Below are 20,515 nucleotides of genomic sequence, written 5' to 3'. Positions count from 1 at the left end.
TTTCTGAGAAATTATAATCCATGATAATATTATGCAATAAAGTGTTTAGATGGTTTGGGTGTTTTTAGGATATACGGATACCAACAAATAATTCCTGATTTCTCAAGGTCTCTGAAAATGTGTTGCTAATGTCACCTGTAGATTTCTTTCTCTTTGACATATTCCCTTCAGCCTTGCTTCATTTCTTTTTGAATAAACATGCTTATATGCAAAGCAAAAGTTTATTTACACAAACTGTGGCAGGTGTCTTGTTTTACAAAACAAAATATTCAAAGATTTTGGAGGAAAGGATGTGAGTCATGACAAAGCACAATGTGTGCTCGCACAAGCAAAGAAAATCAGGGGTGACTTCTAAAGTAATTTTCACAATGAGGGGAGCAGGTAAATAACAGAACATTATGTTAATGCTTAGGCATACATTATTAATGACTGTGGTAATTCACTTCTTGCTAAATGAGATGCTGCACTGTTCCCTTAGCCTATCTAAATACTTAACCCATTCTCCCCTTCTGTCCAGCACCTAATTTAATCTAATTTCTGACATTACAGAGTCAAAAGCATAAACCACAAAAGGTAAACTCTGAATGTTTATTGTCTTCCACTCCCTTAGTTCTGCACTGATAATAATCTTATGTACTCAGTTTTTAGGCAAAATAAAACCTTATAAAAGTGTCTGCAGCTGCACTCTGCACCACAACAATTCAGCTGGTTGTTATGTGCTCCAAGTGATAGGACAGTTTCCAAGATTATCAGTTTTCCACATTTCAGAAAGGATTGTATCTCTGCATATTTAATTTGCTTGTCCATTAAGTTAATTTAATCTCTCTGCAGACAGAGGTTTCATTATCTCTTTTGCTGGGACCATTTCTTTTAATCCATCAGACAAATCCCATTCTGGCTTCTCAGCCTTTGGAAGACTCTCCCTGTGCAGTGTTTATTTGATTAGGCATGCCATTATCATATTAAACCCATTATGACTATTGAAAATTACTAATGGTTGCTCTAACTTTTACAAAGGATCAAGGAGATAATGCAAAGATGTCCTAAGTGTTAGGCATGTGTAGTGTGGGTCCATGGTCTGCCTCTCTCTGTAGGTGCCTTTAAGCAAAGATACAGATGTGAGAGTGAGCTGAGGCACAAGGCAGTTAAAGTCCCAGCATAATTTTTATATGTCACTAATATTCAGGTGCCTAATTATTACAGAGAATCTGGGTGTAAAAGTTTTATGCAAAATCATAAAATGAATCTATAATAAAATTGAGAAAGAACTTGCAACATCATAATTCCTACAGTGGTGTCCTGAGCCAGTATAGTCTGAAGGATGAGCCATCTATTTTTGTTGTCAGTGGCAGCAAAATCAAGGAAGAGAATGAAGAAACAGAGGCAAAAATGTGGTTAGTGGGTGTTTGATGAAAGCTGTGTGACAGGTAACCCAATCTGCTCCTCACTATGTAGTTAGGGGCTGTGAGGGTCACAACATGGTCAGGGAAGATAAATGTGTCTCTGGCCTTGAGCAGTGAGGTTACAGGGGGATTCATTTTTTCCTTTTCAAGAACTCTGCCTTTTAAAGTTTGGGTACTTCACTTCTGGACTTAAGGCAAAACCCTTGTTTAAAACAGGGGAAAATAACAACCAAAACCCAAACCACAAACAAAAGCAGCTCTCTTTAGCCTAGAAAATTGATCACTATATTTAACTGATAAACTAGCAGTAGCACAGAAAGTCCAAACAGTGAGTTCCGACCTGGTACAAACAGGGAACAAGAATCCTGGGCTGAGTTGCTCTGGATACTGCACCACTCGGGGTGAACTGTGGAAGCAGGTGAGCTCAGCTGTCAGGAGATCTGCCATGCATGTGCTAATTGCCCACTTGAGAAACACATTGAGACATATGTATTGCAGAGATGTTTTTCTACTCTTCACCTCGTCTTTGGAGTTAGGCTGCTGCCATGCCCCAGTGAGCTCGCTGAAGTCTTTGTTCCATGGCATTCTGCACACTGCTGGCATCCAGGGAAGACACCAGTCCAGCTAAGGCAGGAGGTGTCCAGTCATGCCAAGGTGCCAGGTAGCAAACCAGGAGTGGCCCTGGAGGTTCTTGCTGGCTGAGGGTGCCCAGAAACACTCTTGGTGTGAAGGTAAACTCTGCAGTAATGCCATAGTCAGTCTGGGGAGGAGTTAAGTTCACTGAGCCTGCTGGAAAGAGGTGGTTGCCATGAAAAAAAAGTACATTTTTCCCCCACAAATTTCATTGCTTTCTGAGGTTGTAGGGGTCTTAATATTTGTCTGTTTTTAGAAATAAGTTTAATATGGCCTGTAGCTTTCCATGGATCTGGTAAATTCTCTCTCAAGCAAAAAAATCATCTGTCTCTTTGTTAGGATCAATACAAAATAAGATTAATGCCCAATAGGATCAGGTTATGAATTTTGATCAAACCAGCATCTTTCTCTTACACTGCTTTAATTTATAAATGTTGTAGGTAATTACACTTACTAAAGTAAAATAAGTATTAAAATTTATGAATTTGTACTCTGCTCCCAGCAATAGAGAGATTAGAAATCAGTGTTAAATTTACTTGATGTGAATACTGAATCAGTACTCCCAGTGAGGTGAATTCTGAATTATCCTGAATATTGTCAGCATTTCATTATGCCAAGCTCACTACAAGGCAGTGAGAGCAGATATCAGGAATGATTTCACAATCAGACTTTTATAAAGGCTCTTTAAAAAAGGAAGGAAGGAAGAAAGAAAAATCATCAAAAATATTTTTATATCTAGCTTGTTTATTTTCTTTCTCTCGAGTTTATATCTCCTGAAAGTATTAATAATTCAGACTGTTTGGGTTCTGCTCTGGACTAGAACACTGTACAGCCCAGCCCCAGTTCTGGCATGTTTAATTAGTGCTCCATGTGTTTATACGAGCCTCTGTCCTTGAGGTGCAGTAGGGGAGCAGGTTCTATGTCCTTCTGAAGGGAGATCCAGGTTTCCAGGAAGATTGCATTATGGTATTCCCCTCCATGCAGAACCACAAGTAGTCCCTGGGGAGAATAAGGCTCTCTTGCTCACGTCCCATAGTGTTTTGATCTTCTGAAGCTGCTCACTCTTGATGTGAAGCTTTTGCCACAAGTTGCCTTCCTGATGTAGTCACATTTACCCAAAAGCAGCTCTGGTTGGCTTGGAGGACTAAGGCACTGAGACAGTCGGTGTATTTAGAGCTGACTGTACGAAGTCAGATACTTTAGAGGCTGTAACTAAAGCAGGCAGATGGTTGGCTTGGGGCATTCAACCCCAGCCCTGGAAAACCAAACAGGTTCCAGTGCTCTTTGATGCCAGATGTCAAAACAGGCTGTCACCAAGAAGAAAGGTCTAAGAAAAACCTGAGAGTGCAGAATACAGAATAATACTGAGCTCCCTGATGGCAGTGCGTTGACGCTTAGTTAATTAGTTTCCTCACATTGCTTTGCAGTCCACATGTGAAATGCAATGTGTTATTAAATTACAGTTTCCCTATTGATTTTGTCAGTAGCATCTTCCTCGCCATTGGCATTTCTCAAATGTTGTGCACAGTGTAATGCAGAGCTTGTTTTAAGATGCTGCTAAGGAAAAAGTTGCATAAATGGTAGAACATGGAGGTGGTAGTTCTCCAGCATGCCAGAAAAGACCATCTAGATGAAGCAAAGAACTGCATACTTGACTTCTGTGATGAGCATTTCACCTTCAGTAGAAATCCGAATGCTAATTGCCTTCATTTCTTCATTTGAAAAGACAAAAGGACCCACAGTTTTCTCATGTTTATGTTCCTCGATAAGAGATTATAAACTGGCACTGTGTTTGGGGTTTTCTGTAGTAGCATTGGTGGCTGACTTCCACACCTGGGATACATGACACAAGTCATATAGGAGAAACCTACGAGTGCTCCAGGGTCCTCATTTGGTATTTGACAGCTTTTGCATCGACACCAGTGAGTGAAGAATCCATCCCTGGGGGGAACTCTTGCTTCAGCTGTAGCCAGAGCAAGTTTGTCTTGTACCTGCAACAGAACAGCCCTTGGTCCTTGTCTAAAATGGGCTGCAAGTAGAGCATGACACTTTGCAAAAATGCAGAGCCTGAGCTCGAGTCCATCTGCCCAAGCTGGATAGATTGGAAGTAATTATTGGACATGTATTCTATTATCATTTGAAGCTAAAATCACCTGGACTTCAAAGAGGCTATGATCTAGCACAGAGTGTGGGAAAACCAAAAATGTACCAGCTGAGTGTAGCTAATAGTAACCGGGTTTTATTATGAAATATAAGCAATAGAGGTCTCTTCCATGTTTTTCAGATTTCCCACGCTCTGTTACTTTTTATTTCCCTTCCTTTTATTTTTTTTTCCATTAGTACTCAATTTATCGCTTTGTAAGAGCTAATATTTTTAGTAATATTCATGCCCATAGTGTGTGTTTCAGACCTCATTTTGCATATTGAATTAGAAATGCATTTTCCCTTCCTTCCTTTCTTTCTTTTTTTTTTTTTTTGTTAGAAACTTATTTACATTTCTTACTTTCGAGGGAAAAAAAAAACAAAAACAACTCCCACAGAGAAATTCCTTCACTGGATATAAGCACCACACTTTAAAAATTAATGAAAAAAAAAGGCACAGGTAGCACTGGTAGGAAAGGGAAGGCACGGTGAGCAGCTGGATTCTGATGATGTAATTTAACCTCTGAAATCTGTTGCTCTTGCTAAACCACTCATGATGACTCACTGCAATTCACCAAATTAAGAGAGCCACACAAGTGAATTGTGCCCTTATGTTAAAACAGAGCTGCCCTTGTGTTACACGGTGTGTAATAGTCTAGAATTCTACATTTCCTGTTGTAAATTCAAGGCAAAAGGACTCACAGCTTTAAAAAACACGAAAGGTAAAGTGGTTTTGCACAAAAAAAAAAAAAAAAAAGAGGAATTGAATTTTATGGGCTTCTTCTTACCCTGGAAAAAACTCAGCATTGTCTGGTTCACAGAGTTTTCATCCCCTGTCCCTCCCTGTTCCTATTTGCATACCACAAGAAATGAAATAAGGTACAGTCTTGCCAAGTGATTTGTCAAAGTTCATAAGGGAGAATAACAAATGAAGAACTGCTACTCAGTCTTCTAAGTCCCAGCTTAGTGATTTCTTCCTGAGGTTTCAATTCTTCAAGAGTGTTTCAGGCCCTTCTCTAATTAGGATGTGATTAAAAATGTATTTTTGTAGTCTCTAAAGGGGAGACATTAGAGATGGATTCATATTCTGAAATTCCATTCCAAACATCATAAACTCAGTAGTGTTGGTATCCAAGCTGCCTGGAAAAATTATATTATGGCAGTTGCGTGTAAACACAGTGTTATTCCTAATTCATTTGAGTTCTCTTCCTTAGGATAAATGGCAATTACACTGGCTCTCTGGCTGTCAGCAGTACATGACAGCACTGTCATTGTGTCTGCTTAGCAGTTATTTTAGTGTCTTCACTCCAGAGGTTACACATTTGGTTTCTTCAGAAAAATACACCCAACGTGGTTTATTCATTACAGCATCCCCTGTGCTGCCTCCTCTGCTGAGCAACAGAGGAAAGCCTGAGCAGAGGGAGTTGGATTTCTTCCTCCTACAACCCTGCCTGTAAGAGCTCTGGGGCATGTGTGGGGAGGAGAGGGCAAGAGTGAGACAGGGAGTGCCCAGGTGCCTTCTGAGGCTGAAAGGGACCCATGGGAACCCTCCTGCTACCAAGAACAGTTGTGATACTGCCTAAAAACCTCCTGTGGCAGCGCATAACCCTGCTGCGTGATGGCTGTTCTTTCCCATTGCTCCTGCTTCTCAGAAGATGTGTTTCTATTTAAAGAATTAATTACCCCTCTATTGTCTTGTCTTGTGTTGTTATGTCACCCTGCCATGGGTTTAGGGCTGGTGTGTCAGTGGCAGATCCCAGGGTGCAGGAAGGAGAGCAGGACTTCTCTGTCCGAGATCTCAAGCTCAGCTTCTTCTCTAATGGGGAGGCGAGAGGGCAGAGCCCAGCTCATGAGACATCCTTGTTTTGTTGTAAGCTTAGGTCAGGACTGAGTCCTTAATTTTTCAGGTAACTTAGTGGTTATAATACATCTTTGGTCTAATTAAATGAAGCCCTGTTTGCCTGAGTAAAACCAGGCAACTTTCACACAGGCAGTGTCTGGGCTGTCTTTGATGGTGAGCAGGTGGTGCAAAATGGCTCAAGTCCAGCTCCTGACCCACTGCTCAGGTGAAACACTGCAAAATAAGGATGTCAGATAGATATTGAGGAGAGTTTGTGCTCACCATCACCTGGTTTACTGTGGTAAAAGGCATCTTTTCTCTGCTGTGTTTCTTTGCTGTCTCTGCAGGGGCAGGTAAACCACATTACTTACCCAGCTTCAAGGACACACCCTTTTGGCAGTGAAAACAGCGGGCTCAGTGCCCCCAGCAGAAAGATGGAACAGGATTTGCTTAGTCATTTCTTCCACATTATGAGACTGATTCTTCTTGCCTGGAAAATGAAAAATGTTTTTTCAGTGGGAATTGAATCAGACACTTTAAGTGCATCTTAGTAGAAAAATCTATGAAAGCAATGGGTTGCATGAAAACCAGCCTGGAACAGAAAAAGTACAGAATGAGGAAGGGAAAATTTATATATGGGGTTGTTTCTCTTATTAGTTTTGGAACTGGTCAGGAAACTTATTCTTTTTTCCTTCTTTCCTTTTTTTTTCTTTCTCTTGGGAACTGAGGAAAAAAAAATCCCGTGTTTTAACCAGACAGGAGAACTGCAACAATAGTGAATAGTGTCATCAGTGACTGCCAAAAAAACCACCCCAATTATTTGTCACTCAAGCATAAATTTCCCACTGAATTTCAGATTGATGGCAATTAGTAAACGGAAAATCTCACTGGCAGTTAACAAACAGGAAAGAAAAGGAGCACTGCATGTCAGACCACTTTCTTCCATCGCACTCCTTATCCATGTTGTCTAATTTCATCCCTGATTTAAGCACACAGCAGGTTTTTATATGTTAGTTAATGTGTACTTCTACATTTTACAGATCTACTTCCTCTAAGCTGTTAACTAAAAAATCAAACTGTGTGGCCTTTTTTAGGTCCTCGGTCAACTGGCCACATGCCTGGAGTACAACTGGTCATATCCTACGAGAACACCCGTCTGACAATAATGCTGAAACACATGAGGAACATCGTGAGTATTTTTATCAGAATGCAAAACTCGTAAGTCCTTATGTTTGCAGAGCACTGTGAAAACATTAATCTTCAAACAGCCTTTCTGGGATAACTAATTTCAGCTCAAAGTAATGACAGTGCTGTTCAGTCATGATTTAACAATTGCTTTTTTCCTTTGAGCTCACTCAGTATGGTTACAGGTGTGAGACAGATACAGAAACTGGATTTCCTTAATGGCTGCTAATGGCCTTTTCCAAGCGAACCAGTTTTGATACTGTTTTGGCCCTCTCAGCTGACACATTTTGACTGCAGTCAGGCATAAGGCATCATGCAGCAGCATGACTTTTTGCAGCATGTCAGCCTGGCACTATGGATTGATTATCCAGACATTTCTTTCTAGTCCAGCATGACTGTCTATGAAGAGGGAAGAGCTCAGCAGAGGGAGCAGTGGTATATTTTAAGGAGCAGTGTTTGGAGGCGTGCTGCTCAGCTTTGTAACACACTGTCAGGAGGCTGAGAGGTGAATGTTGAGCGTTCCTGGAGCCAGGCTATGGGAGGGGAAGCTGGCAGTGCTCCTGCAGCACAGGGCCGGTGGAATTGGCTGCTGAGGGTCACTTCAGAGATGGAGTTGGGGCTGTGTGCGATCTGTCACTGGAGGAGCGTGTGGGCTGCTGCATAATGAACTCCATGCCTAGATGTGCCCCTGAATTTCCATGGCTCACGTCTCAAGTTATGGCTGTGGCAAGAGAGCCTTTATTTGTTTAGCTAGGGGATTAGAGCATTTATTAACAATTGTGAGTTCTCAGTGCATACTCCATGCCACCTCCAGCCCAAACTGGATTGCAATCCCTTTTCCTAAAAGGGGCCAAACTGAGGGGCTTATGTGAGCACCAGCCAGTAATAAAATGAGGCTGATTAATTAGTGATATGAGGCACATGAGGCTTACATAGCTCTGACTGTTCTCTGCTGGCCACTCCAGCTTCTCATTTGCAATTCAAGCATCTCCATTCTGGTCTATAACACTCAATACATCTCTGTCCTGAGACTTGCTTTCTGTGTCCTGTGTGCCACTTTGACAGGTGAGATCAGCCTCTGCTGACAGGTCCAATTTATATAAACTTTACCTTCAGGATGTAACACAAGACCCTCTTTATATTTTCTGTTGAGCTTTTTAAATCTAAGTGACTTTGATAAACTTCTGATAAAGTTCTAATTGGTGGGAGAGGCATATTTAAGTGATTGCCATGCTGATGATGTCATTAAGAGTTCAAGCAGGTGATGTGGAGATGCACATAAATGATTTGCAGGTATTGGAATTAGTCTTTCTTTCTCCTTCTTTCCATCATTTGAAGTGTGTAGGCTCCTAACTGTGTTCTTAGGAAGTTCCAGCCATCTAATTAAATGAAAGTAAATTACAGCATAGATAGCTGTGTAGTGCAAACATAAAATCCAGGGTTCAGTTTACTTCATTACAGACAGTACAACTTGAAATTACTGTGTTGCTTTTGAAAGTAGGTAACTTAAATCCATCTTAGTTTGCAGAGAAGTGGTAGAAGTCCCATTCAGCAAGACTAACAATGATTCATGACTTGAAAATAAGGTCATTGTTTTGGCAGCCTAACTTAAGCAATCATATTTTTAAATCCTGGGCTTTCAATTCCTTCCTTCCACCTGGCCATCCATCCATTGTCACCTGATCTGAAATATGAAATGTAGTGCTTCAGGGTATTGTGATACTGGACAGCCTTCAGACCAGTAACCTATATAAGGAAGGTTCTTTACCCCATTATTAATCTTGTCAGCTTCCTGGTCATATAAATCAATCCTTCTGATATGCTCTCTTTTCTTTTTCCCTTCCCTTCCTCTTCTTTTTTTTTTTGGTTGAGCTGAACAGCGATTTTAAAAGTATGCCAAGATCATATCTTATTCAAGACATGTTAAAGCTATTTCAGGTATACTCAGTCTTTTGCAGAGTCTCACTAATTATATTTTAGTGGTTCATCTGTGCAGAGATTACTTTGCTATCTTGTTTTATTTCATAATTTATAGTAAATAATTTTTGTTCTGCTCTTCCCTATTTAATTTATCTCTATAAAGAGATTTTATGATGTGTTCAGATGTGAAAATAATTGTAGTAGGCCAAATTAATCCCAAATGTAGCTTCACAGAACTGACAGGAATTGTGATAGAGACTTTTGATCCACGTAAATAAATATGATTTAGTATTTGTGTGGGTTTACTTCTAGGATTTTTAATAGGAGATCTAGATCCTGCTGTGCAAATCCTATATTGATATACAATGCACAAGAGACTCCCTAAGGAGCTGGTATTTTTTATAGCCACTCACAGGTGTCACACTGGTTCTTTAAAGGAGGAAGCCAAAAGACTGCAGTGCTACAACTTTGCAGGAATTTTTCCTGAAGGAGATTTCCCCATTCCTGTGGGGTGTCATAGAAAAAAAATGCTGTAGCAGTGGAGAGAGCAGTGGTGAGGTGAAGACCTAGCAGAGGACTGTCTAACATGGGTGCATGCTTGGGCTCCACAGCGCAGGCCCTTTGGATCTGATGCATCCACACGTGCCTGATTTGCTGCAGATGTACAGATCTCATCCCTAGATCAGCTTCAGTGTCCTCTCCCTCACCACTGCAACATTTCAGTTGTGTTAAAAATGCCAGTCCTGCTTGAAGAAAACTCTATCAAAAATTCAGCAAAGACAAACAACAGAGAACAGCCTTATGGATTTTGTGGCTGGAAAGGACCATTAATCTAATCTAACCTTCTGTAAAGAAAAAGCTGTATTTTTTCACTAAGGAAATACTTGCAGCCAAGGAAACTGTTTGAACACAGAGATGTTAAGCCTGGTTGTTAATGTTTGCCTACAGTTTAAGGCTGTGGGTGCACAATGAAGACAAACTCTTTTAAACAGATATTTATAAGATACTAAAAATGTTTCAGTCTCAAGATTTCCCTCAGCAATTCATAGTTTCATTTGAATCCTGGGATTCTGTAAGTCAGGTGGCTCACTGCTTCTGCTTATGATTTGAATGGCGTTACCATGATTGCTGAGGAAAATGATTTTAAATTCAGTTTTCAAATATACAAAAGCCATGGTGCCAATAAAATGCAGTTTTCCAATTGTGTATATTGCATAACTTGAAGTCAGCCTGTTGGGGCATTGCTCCCTCCTCTCAAATGAAGACAGTGCAACACTGGGCACTTTATGGAGAGGGACTACAGGCAATATTGCCTTAATAAGGGGAGGCTGGAGTAGAAGAAAGCATTTTGTAGGGGTGAAAACCTTAGAGGCCTGGAGAGTTTGCCTCTGGAGGATATGGCAGATGGAGAAGTGAGACAGGGCAGGCTTATTCTATAAAAACAATAGTGCAGTACCTGGCAAAGTGCACTAAGTGGTCTTAGGAGGAATATAAAGGAGCCCCAGGGGAGGCTTACTTTGGCCTCTGAAAGGATTTGTTACCTTAGAACAAGAATAGTCCAATTGTGGCAGCACAATACCCAGAAAAGCAGCAGTAGGCAGGAACAGGAGCACAGGGGGAATGCTGCTCTGCCTTAAAAATGCACCTTGCACAGGTGCATTGTTGTGTGTGTGGAGGTGGATTTATGAAAATTGAAACACTTGCAGGTTTTGAACTTGAAATGTTCATGTCCAGTTCTGTTCACCTGTGTTAACTAACACAGAGGGCAGGGGATATTGGGAGTCCAGCAGGTCTCACATAGAGCTGACTATGGTCTGGTTTAGTGCCACACAGCCAGAAACAGCCAGGCTACCTACTCGTGCACTGCTGGGCTTGCTCACTCCTCAAAAAAATACCAGAAGCAACAGGAATAGCCATTGCTGACATCCAGAAAAGGGTTTCTAACACATTTCCTTGCCTGCTTCATGGAGAAGCAAAGGGAACAGCGGTTCAGCATTGGCTCAGGAGGAAGGCTGCTTTTTCCACTGACTTCATTGCCATGACTTCAGGCATGCCCTGTTTTCCTAGATAAGCAGCTAAACTTTCAATCCTCACTGCTAAACATTTTTGCCCATTACTTCTTGTGGACAGAGTAACTCCTCAGGGGTAGAGGGGAGGAGAAACAAAGCCAAGTTATCCTGAACCTCATGCCAATAAATGTAAGATGTTACTAGAATTCAAGAAAGCGTGCGTGGGCGATGAATTCAGAACCGATTTTAGAGGGGGAAAATTTGCTGGAAGAAAAATAAACTCCTACAGTTCTTTGCAAAAGTACTTCCAGCTTTCCTTTTATAAAAGCTCTGAAGCTGTCATGTCCCACTCCCAGTGATTAATGATTCTGGGATAGCTGATATGTGGGTGACAAACCAGTAATCAGCTTTAGGCTTGCACAGACATCCACCCTCTTTCCACTCCATGTCCTACACCATGTGAGTACAAATTGCTTCCAAAAATGTTTGTGGGATGCAATGGTTTAAATGTGCTGGGAAGAAAGGTGGGAGCCAATGTTTCCCAAATCCAAAGGGATGAAATCTAAGCCTGCAGCACACGGCTATAGGGATGCTCCCACCTACAGTACAGGTAGATGCTCTGCTCCCTTTGCTGGGTTTTCTCTCAGCTTGAGCTGGGAAAGGGTTGGGGGTCTTTGTTCAGTCTTAGTTGGTTCCCATCATTCCTCTCATGGGCTCACTAACTTTTACACTTTATGACTATCATTATATAGATTTAAATGGAAAATATATACTACCTGCCAACAAGGCAGTGCCTGCCAGTGAAATAAAAAGCCACATTATCCTTTCAGAATATTATGAATGTGTGCTGCTTTCCTTACTGCAGCCCATGGATCAGCCAACAGGGATTGGAATGGAGGTGCACAGGTAGGCAAGGCAGGGATGGAAAACAAGTGGAAAAAAAATGACTTTGAGTTGAACAAAGTTGTCCAGAGAGTATCAGAGACAGAACTAAATCACTAGCTTGGCTGATGGAGGGAGGTAACACATTCAGATGAAGTTCTCCTTAGACTGGCACAAAAAAAAAAAATAACCAAAATAAAAAGCTATGGGAAGAAAGCTTTTGTACTAACTCTAGCTTATAAAGATTTTGGATTTAGTTTTATATTCATAGAAAATTCTTTTATTTTAAAGTGAAAGGAAATTAGCTCAGATAAACTATGTTCTCCTTTAGACTGAAAATTAGCTGAACACCTCTAAACAAAGGGTACTACAACTCAGCAGTAGTTTAAATTGGAAAGAGATGAGGTCTGTTCTTGTGGCACAGGGATTACTGTTGGATTTAAACATATTTGTTATGAAAGGTGTTTGACAAATATGTTGTACAGAAAGTTGTGTTATTACTTCTTGTTAAACCCTTTAATCTGTCACAGCCACAGTACTGGCTCAGCTCTAAATTCTAACTGCTCATTTTTAAATAAGTAATTCCCTACATAGTTGATATGTGTTGAATAAGAAAAAAAACCAAAACAACCACAAACAGTGAGCTCTGTTTAATAATATGAGTGATCTGGGAGATGAAGGGGAACAAAAATGAAATTTGCCACTGGTTGCAAATGAAGAAAACATTAAAAATAATAGTTCAGGCAGAACAAGATCAAGAGAAAGAAAGTAATTTCCAGAACCCTACAACCAGGTTGAAAAAATGAAAAATATTTCCTCGGGGAGGGAGAGATCTATATCCCACAGTAATGAGAAGATAAAACAAGCACATGGTAAGACATGAGGTTGCTACAAGAGATGCCAATGAGAAAGGCCAGATGCTGGTGCCATGGGACAGAAATGAAGTAGTTCATCTTTATAAGGCTCTCGTAGTAAACTATTTCTCTCAGGATGTTTTTTTAACTAGAATACAAGTTCAAAGAACAGTTCTCAGTAGGGTTGCTGGGAAGTGATTGATTCTTCAGGAGTGATTTATTGTTACTAAAACTTAGTTAAGAACAGACTAACAAGGACACGAGTCAGTTGTGCAAATATTTAAGGGAGAAGACAGGAAGGTTCAAGAGGAATTATTTAGAACGTTGAGCAAGAGCATTAAGTAGAAGTAATGAGAGCTAATTAAGGAGCAGAAATTTCACACCTCATATAATGAAATGCTTTCATACACAGGGAGATGGCATGATGCAGAATAATTGAAAGAAAAGTGAAGGGAGATTGTACAGTTGGAAAACTTAAAAATAGGCATTTACAGACTTTTGTAGCTAATTAAGAAATTGAGAAGAAAAATAGTGCAGAATGAAGATGCAGATCACAGTCTCATTGTTTCTTTACACATTTTTATATTCACTTACTGTCTCAGCCCAGGCAAGGAGAGAAAAGAATTTTTATGTGACAAAAAGGTAGAAACAGAACAACAACTTTTGCTTGTGTTTCTTTTCTCAAAGGCTAATTTTCTTTCATGCCCTCTAACAGGCAGCAATGCTCTTAATCCTGAGTGATTTCAAAAGGAAAGTGAAATGGGGATTTGTCTTAAGTATTTGTTCTCCTTTGTACTTTATTCAAAAGAAGAAATTCTGTTATCTATGTTTCTAAGAGTCAAAACAAGATCATTCTTATCTCAGCCAGTGTCATAGACTCTGTGACTAAATATCCATCTGAAAATGAAGTATTCCAAGCACAATAATACAGGGTTGAAAGCAATGGAATTTAGTTTCTTTGTGGGCTTGGTGGTAATTCTGAAAAGCTTCAGAGACTTGTTCATGAAATCTACCCTCTGCGTTCTACACCCTGCACCAGCATTGCTTATCCACAGGATAATACAGTTTTAAAGCATGACTGAACCTTGATTTCTCTCATCTATGCAGAAAAATCCCTGGGGGAGTTAATTAACTTAAAGATAGTAATGCAGCAAGTGGTTCAGAAATCTACAACATGTTACCTTTTCTTTCAGAAAAAAAATTTCTATGTGATTCTTGCTCAAATCTTTTACTGGGAGTTGTACATTAATTCAATACATTCCCACTACTGCTTTATATTATTTTTTCAGCCTTGGTAACTTTTTCATGCCCACATGGTGCAGTGTGGAGCACACAGTAATCGAGTCCTGAGCATTGGTGAAGGGGCAGAGGTTTGTCAGAGCTCAGGAGCTGGAGCTAAGCTCTGAGTGGGCTGGGTACAGACACAACCCATCCTATGATGTCTTTTTCTTTGCTGCTTGCTCAGAAACAGCAATAAACACACACAAAGTTGTGTCATTGCTTGCTGGAGCTAAATTCTAGCCCTCCTTGCCTGCTGCTGATGGTCTGTCAAAGGCAGGAGCCTGTTTTACATGACACTTACAGACTGTGGTTGTATGGACTCTTCCCCGTTCCATTTGGGATTGTGTCTGTCCTTATCTCCTGTGCATTTCTTCAACTTTCTGGTTTCAGAGCACTGTAGAAATAAAGGCTTGGGAGAAAAATCCTTGTGACTTCCTGGGTATCCTAGCTTTCATTTTATTTACTTCATTTAAGCAGAGATAGATGGGCTTTCCTCTTAATGACTGAAGCAGGTGAGAAGCATTTTGCATAATTCTTAAAAAGCCCTGTCTTTTGGGAACCAGTCTGTTTTCCAGAACTTTCTCCTTAGGAAAAAAAAAAAGAAATCACAAATTTGTTTTTTTTAAATATTTAACAAATAATTCCTGTTTCTTTTGAATGTCCCACTGTCTCTGTGCCTTGGTATCAGTTTGAAACTAAGATGCTTACATATGTGATATGCTGGAATCACAATTCCATCTCATTGTCCCTGATCATGGCTGTTTTGAATACCATGAATTATCTTGCCTGACCTCCAGTGACCACTCCAGAACAGACCATTTTCCCATAAAGTCCTCTTTCCAGCTCCATACACTCCTTTTTTCACTGGTGGTGACACGAAGCATCAGGATCTGTCTCAGCTGGGGCCAGGCACCAATGTGGGGGCAATTTAACCAAGCCTAGCCAGGAGATGTCCACAATATGACAGTGAATCTCTTGCTGGTCTCCCTCCTTGACAGGGTTATTTTTTTCCCATTTGACAGTCAGGACACCTTGGAAATTGTTGGTTGTTGGTTCACTCTTTAGAAATTTTGTGTTTCAGGACAGTTCTTACCCTATTTTGCCAGCACAGTTGTCCCCCTCAGGAATGCTGCATAACCAGCTGTTACAGCCAGGCTGCTCCAGTCCTGGCTACTCTGCTGCAGGCAGGTTGATGAGGATGCTGAAGGTATTGGACATAAGCTATATTTGGATATTCACATCAATAATGTGGATAGAGCATCTTTGCATTTTTAGCATGGTAAATGACAAAGCCATCTGGAGGCTCTCTCCACGGACACTGCCAGATTTCTGAAAGGTAGAAAATGCCTGCTCAAAAAAATGCTTTCCAGAATTTCCCTGACAGCAAAATACTTTTATTTCCCTGCATTAACTTGAGATAAATGCAATTTCTTCTTTGGTTGCTTTGCCACTGACCTCCACGGCAGTGATCTCTGTTAGTGCGTCTTCTGTCTTTATGTACATAACCAGATGACCCAAAACAACTGGGATCAGAAAATATAATATAATAAAACTGCTGTTGAGGAGAAGCAGTTAAATATCTTCAAGTTTTAGGTGAAAAAAGCCGTTGTTTGGGGAAAAAAATACCATATTTGTGCTATCACTTTTGGCCAGTTGCTTTCCTGTTTTGTCTTGCCAGTAGCAGACAATGCAGGGTGCACCGTAGTGATAGAGTGGATTATCTTCTTTTGTAGTTATTATTTAACTACTGCAAATGGGATTTTATTTTTAATTTTCTTTGAAGCAATTTGGGGATATTTTGTGAGAGGAGAATGAAAAGCTCAGTGGCAGTGTAGAATGGAGGTGTTCATGCTTTGGGATGTGCAGAGCTCAAAGGAAGAACTAGGAAGGGTCTTCGATGCCACATTTGGATTTAGGAAGCAACAACATAACCACCCATTCACACAGCAATCCCATTTTTCCTGAAGTTTATATATCATTAATCTGCTTTTGAAGGAACCCCTCACTTTGTAATACTAATTTCTCAGCTCTTTAAGCTTAGAAGTAGCCCAGAGGATGTTCTCTTTTTCTTAAGGCAGAGGCTGTGTTTGCTAATTAAGCTGCAGCTTTGAAAGACAGGCTTTAGCCTTCCTCTGCTAAGTTACACAGGGACTTGGAGGAAGTGAGAAACAGCAGCAGTGATGGCTCTTCCACATTCCTTACTGGTTTTAATTTAGTCTAGAGGCAGCCAGTAATTTACAAAGGTTACAGCAGTGCAAGGATGATTTCTTCTGTGGATTTTTTTCTAATCCTCCTTTATTGGATAATAACCAAATACACCTAATGTCTACACATAATACATAGACGTTTTGTTGAAGGTTTTTCCTAACCACTTAGTATAGTGGTTTGCTTTTGAAAGGTGTATGGATATCTCAATATCAAAAATTAAGGAATATTTTGTAGTCCTTTCTTCACTACGTAGATAAATTCTCACAGCAGTTTATGTAAGAGAAGAACATAAGGATAGTAAAGCATAGGAAGACTAAGAGAAGTACTGGAGAAAGTGAATTATTTTTATTTGGGGGCAGTAGCTGAAATGGGAGTCTTTCTAAAACCTGGATATCTTTTTTTTATTATTATTGAAGAAAAGGAAGAGAGAAACTGCAATTTAAAAATGTAGAGGAAATTAATTTTGGAGGGAAGAAAAGTACTTACTTATAGAGGAGGAAAGATGTCATTAGTTAATATAAGTTAGTTGATCATTAGTTTTGACTGTCAAAATTGTTGAAAATGAAAAATGGGAAAAAGAGAACAGCAGCTGGAACTATCAAATGTTCAGGAGCCATCAATCTGTTCCACTCTAGGACAAAAGGTGATCTGCATGTCTAACACTAACAGAAACTGATGACATGATTTAAATTTGAGGCAAAAGTCACCTAAAAAGAAAATTTTATGTTGCTTAGGAAGACATGAGTTTTAAAAAGTTTTACAATAAATGATCCTTAAAATGCATATTTTAAAAATCATAAAGCTTTCCTTAAAATTCTTATGAGTATGACCCAATATTAATATTGGATGCTAGATCACTAAGTAGTTGAATATATGGCAGATTTTATAGTACTTAAGCTTATAGTAATGCTAACAAAGAATCCTTGTGTTAGGAGAGTTGTGGATCATTAGTAATGATCAAGGGAGAAAAGTCATTAGGATAACATATTTCTTGTGGAAAAATTAATTTAATTTCATCCATTATTTCCCAGCTATAGCTACTATATTTAAAATTAAATTACACAGGAGGTAACCTATCTGTGTGGGTTTCTGTAAACAAATATCAACTTTTCTTAGTTTTGGGAAATAAAACTGGAATGGAAATGGAACACAGTCAGATACAGGCTGTGTATTTTAGGTTTTCAGTATTGAATTAGAGACATGGAAGGAAGTAAATCCAGAATATTATTTTCTCTCCCTCATTCCCCCTCATTCTTAAATATTTTCATCACCTTCTGCCTGACTTTAGAAGAAAGTAACATTTCCAAGGTAAATTCTGTTTTTAACATAAATACAGGCGGTTGTAAATGAGTCCCTTAAAAACATCTGTCATTATCAAGGTCAAGTAGGCTGGTCATTCTCTGAGAAAATAGTTCAGTCATCACTTGGTTGTACTTGAAGAAAGCAAATAGAGTCCGTTTCTAAATTCAATTTGAGTCAGTTTCTAAATTCAAATTTTTTTATTGGCAGATCAAAATCACTGGGGAATTTTATGGTTTTTTTGTCCCTAAGCATATCAAGGGAACCTATGGCATTTCTGTTGGGAGCTTGGTTTTATACCTTTACAGCCTTACAGATTTTTATAGCTTGGATTTATTTGCAAGCAAACACAATAAAAGATTTAAGACAATAATTTAAATTGGGAATAACTTCTTCTGAAGGAAGTAAAAATCCTTTCTTTTTGGGTTAAGGAAATGACTACAGAATTAAACACAAATAGAATTCAATCTAAAATTTTAGGCTTTTTCTGTTTTTTTGATCACAAGTGCATTCAAGCTATAAAGGTTTTGCAGACTAGAGTGCAAAATGGCATTCCCAAGGTACCCTTTGATTTTCCCTCTGACCTGGACTATGGACAGAAATCAGTGATTTTTTATCCTTTAATAACACCAAAGAGGGGGTTTGCTGGATTTCAGAACTACTCATAAGCCTGCTAGAAATCTTACTCTGTTTTTATAATGAACTCACCAGAACAGATACTCTTTGGTGCAAAAAGAGAAATTCCACCTGAATATGAGGAAGAATTTCTTTACTGTGTGGGTGACCACACACTGAACAGATTGCCCAGAGAGGCTGTGGAGTCTCCCTCACTGGAAATATTCCAGAACCATCTGGATGCAATGTTGTGCCATGTGCTCTGGGATGACCCTACTGGAGCAGGGAGGAGGGACCAGATGACCACAGTGGTCCCTTCCAGCCTGACCCCCTCTGGGATTCTGTGGTTTTGGTCAGGTATTCCTCATGTTTACCTAAATTTATAAATAAGCCAGTACAGTCTGACTTAAAAGTGAAAGGAAAATCATGGGGGGTTGCTTACTAAATGTTATACTGTAATATGACAGAAGTCATAATCTTTAGTAAGAAAAATATTTCTGTTTCCTCCATTTTTCCTTTATTCTCCATTCTCCTTTGTTTCAGTGCTCAACTCAGATATGAAACACTGGGAAAGGACTAGTTTACCCAAAACCTGGGGGGGGTTTTGCCTGCTATGTCAGTTGTCTTAATAAAACAGTTTACTTCAAATTCCACCTACTTATGATTTAAAAAGATATTTTTGCCATGTTAATCCCACTCTTGGTTTTGGACTATTATAGTCAAACTGCCATGATCACTCCTTGTTCCTGCTAGGAAGCATCTAGCAAAGTACAGCTCTTTCCATTGCAAGTCTCACTTTAAGAAATCCTATGGTGAAGCAGGCTCTTCACAAGAAAAAAAATTCAGCTATTGTGCCAATCAAAAGAGAAACCAGCATAAACTCATCATACGAGCTCCCCGTACTCTGCTCTTGTAAGGCTGGGGCTGGTTTATACCTGCTCTTAATTTGTAGTTTTGAATTATTAGTGTGTGGCAGAGCAGAGTCTTTTTCACAGTTGAAGTCCTTCATTAGATGGATTGTGTCATGTCAGGAGTCAGGGGAGGGCAGCTGGAACGTGATCTGGCTGGAAGAGTGCTCAGCTGAAGCTTTTCTGATTGTTTGATGGCATAACAGTGCCACTGCAGATGGAGAATTGGGACAATAGTGGGATTTGGAGTGGCCTGTTTGCCTTTCCTCAGGAAGGGAAAATGAAGGGGGAAAATGTCACTTGTAAAGTGGGGGAGAAAAAACCAACAATCAGAACTACAATGTCTACTTTGAATTCAGGTGGCTGCACATCAAATTACCTCTAACAGTCTGACTGCTGATTGCTACTATTCATGAAAAGTGGCTTCATTTTAGTTCTGAAATATCCCGAAGTAAATGCTCTGTCCTTGAGTTTTCCCATCTGAATCACTAAAATATTCTCTTTTTTAATTTTCTCTCTTGACCCTCTCCTCCCACTCACCTCTTTCAACATGTATTTAGCTACATTCAGAGGGATAATGAGGAAGTAGTTTTCAGTCCATCTCATATAGCCAAAACACTGCTGCAAAGTGCCTTCCTTGAATTTTGGGTGGAATCAGCTGACAGAGGAAGGTTAGTTGGCCGAAGGCAAGGTAACGTGACAAAGAGCAGCTCAAAGGCATAGTGACAATTTCACCTGACTTCTTTTCAATTAATCACATCCGCTTCTGGACACCCTGTCCTGTTAAACAATCACACAGCAACCAGCTTGGATTCTTCCCCTGGCAGTTAAATGTCAGGCTGAGCCTGTTTCCAGTTCAGATAACGCTCCATGATCTGTGCCTTTGCTGCTTGAGGTGCTCAGTGAGGCACAGCAGTTGTGACAATGCCTGGTCCTGCCTGGGCAGCTCAGAGGGGCAGCAGGACAGGACAGGTGCAGCCACGTTACCTTTGGAGCCTGTCACCTCCCCCTGGTTCCTTTCTTTGTCTGAAACAACTAAAATCAGTTGACCTTCAAGTTACAGTGATGTTTACCTATTCATTGAGAATTGATTACACTTAGGATCCTGGTTGCTTGGACTGGAACTTAAGGCTGCATTTCATTCTCTCTCCTGATTTTTAAGAGATGTTCAATTTACTGTTACTTGTAATCCTCAATTGAAGTTTTAGTACAGTCCTAGATCAGCAGAGATGGGCTTTCAAATGGACAGTGTAACTTATAAATCCTGCATTAACAATGTGGCGCCCTGCCCTAGGAAAATACCCATTAGTTCCATTGCCCTTTAATGGCTCTCTTA

At 39.9% G+C, this 20,515-nt stretch overlaps 1 protein-coding gene and 1 long non-coding RNA gene across 5 annotated transcripts in view; one reads left to right on the top strand and one right to left on the bottom strand.

The window, feature by feature from the left end:
• PIK3C2G (phosphatidylinositol-4-phosphate 3-kinase catalytic subunit type 2 gamma) overlaps positions 1-20,515 on the top strand; it is a 212,025-nt gene that overhangs the window by 184,821 nt on the left and 6,689 nt on the right. For all 4 annotated transcript variants that reach the window (XM_069003543.1, XM_069003544.1, XM_069003545.1 and 1 more), the window contains one exon: positions 7,113-7,207. In XM_069003543.1, the coding sequence (XP_068859644.1) occupies positions 7,113-7,207 (95 nt within the window). The remainder of the gene's footprint in view (positions 1-7,112; positions 7,208-20,515) is intronic.
• On the bottom strand, positions 330-14,581 carry LOC138104361 (uncharacterized). The gene is made up of 3 exons (XR_011148039.1): positions 14,451-14,581; positions 6,390-6,508; positions 330-4,027 (listed from the first exon to the last, which is right to left on the bottom strand). It is a non-coding gene; the product is annotated as an uncharacterized lncRNA (long non-coding RNA).

This window comes from Aphelocoma coerulescens, chromosome 1A (assembly GCF_041296385.1).
Source record: "Aphelocoma coerulescens isolate FSJ_1873_10779 chromosome 1A, UR_Acoe_1.0, whole genome shotgun sequence".
Taxonomy (NCBI): Eukaryota; Metazoa; Chordata; class Aves; order Passeriformes; family Corvidae; genus Aphelocoma; species Aphelocoma coerulescens.
The sequence above is the reverse complement of the archived record's forward strand: the minus strand, read 5'-3'. Positions and strand labels throughout refer to the sequence as shown.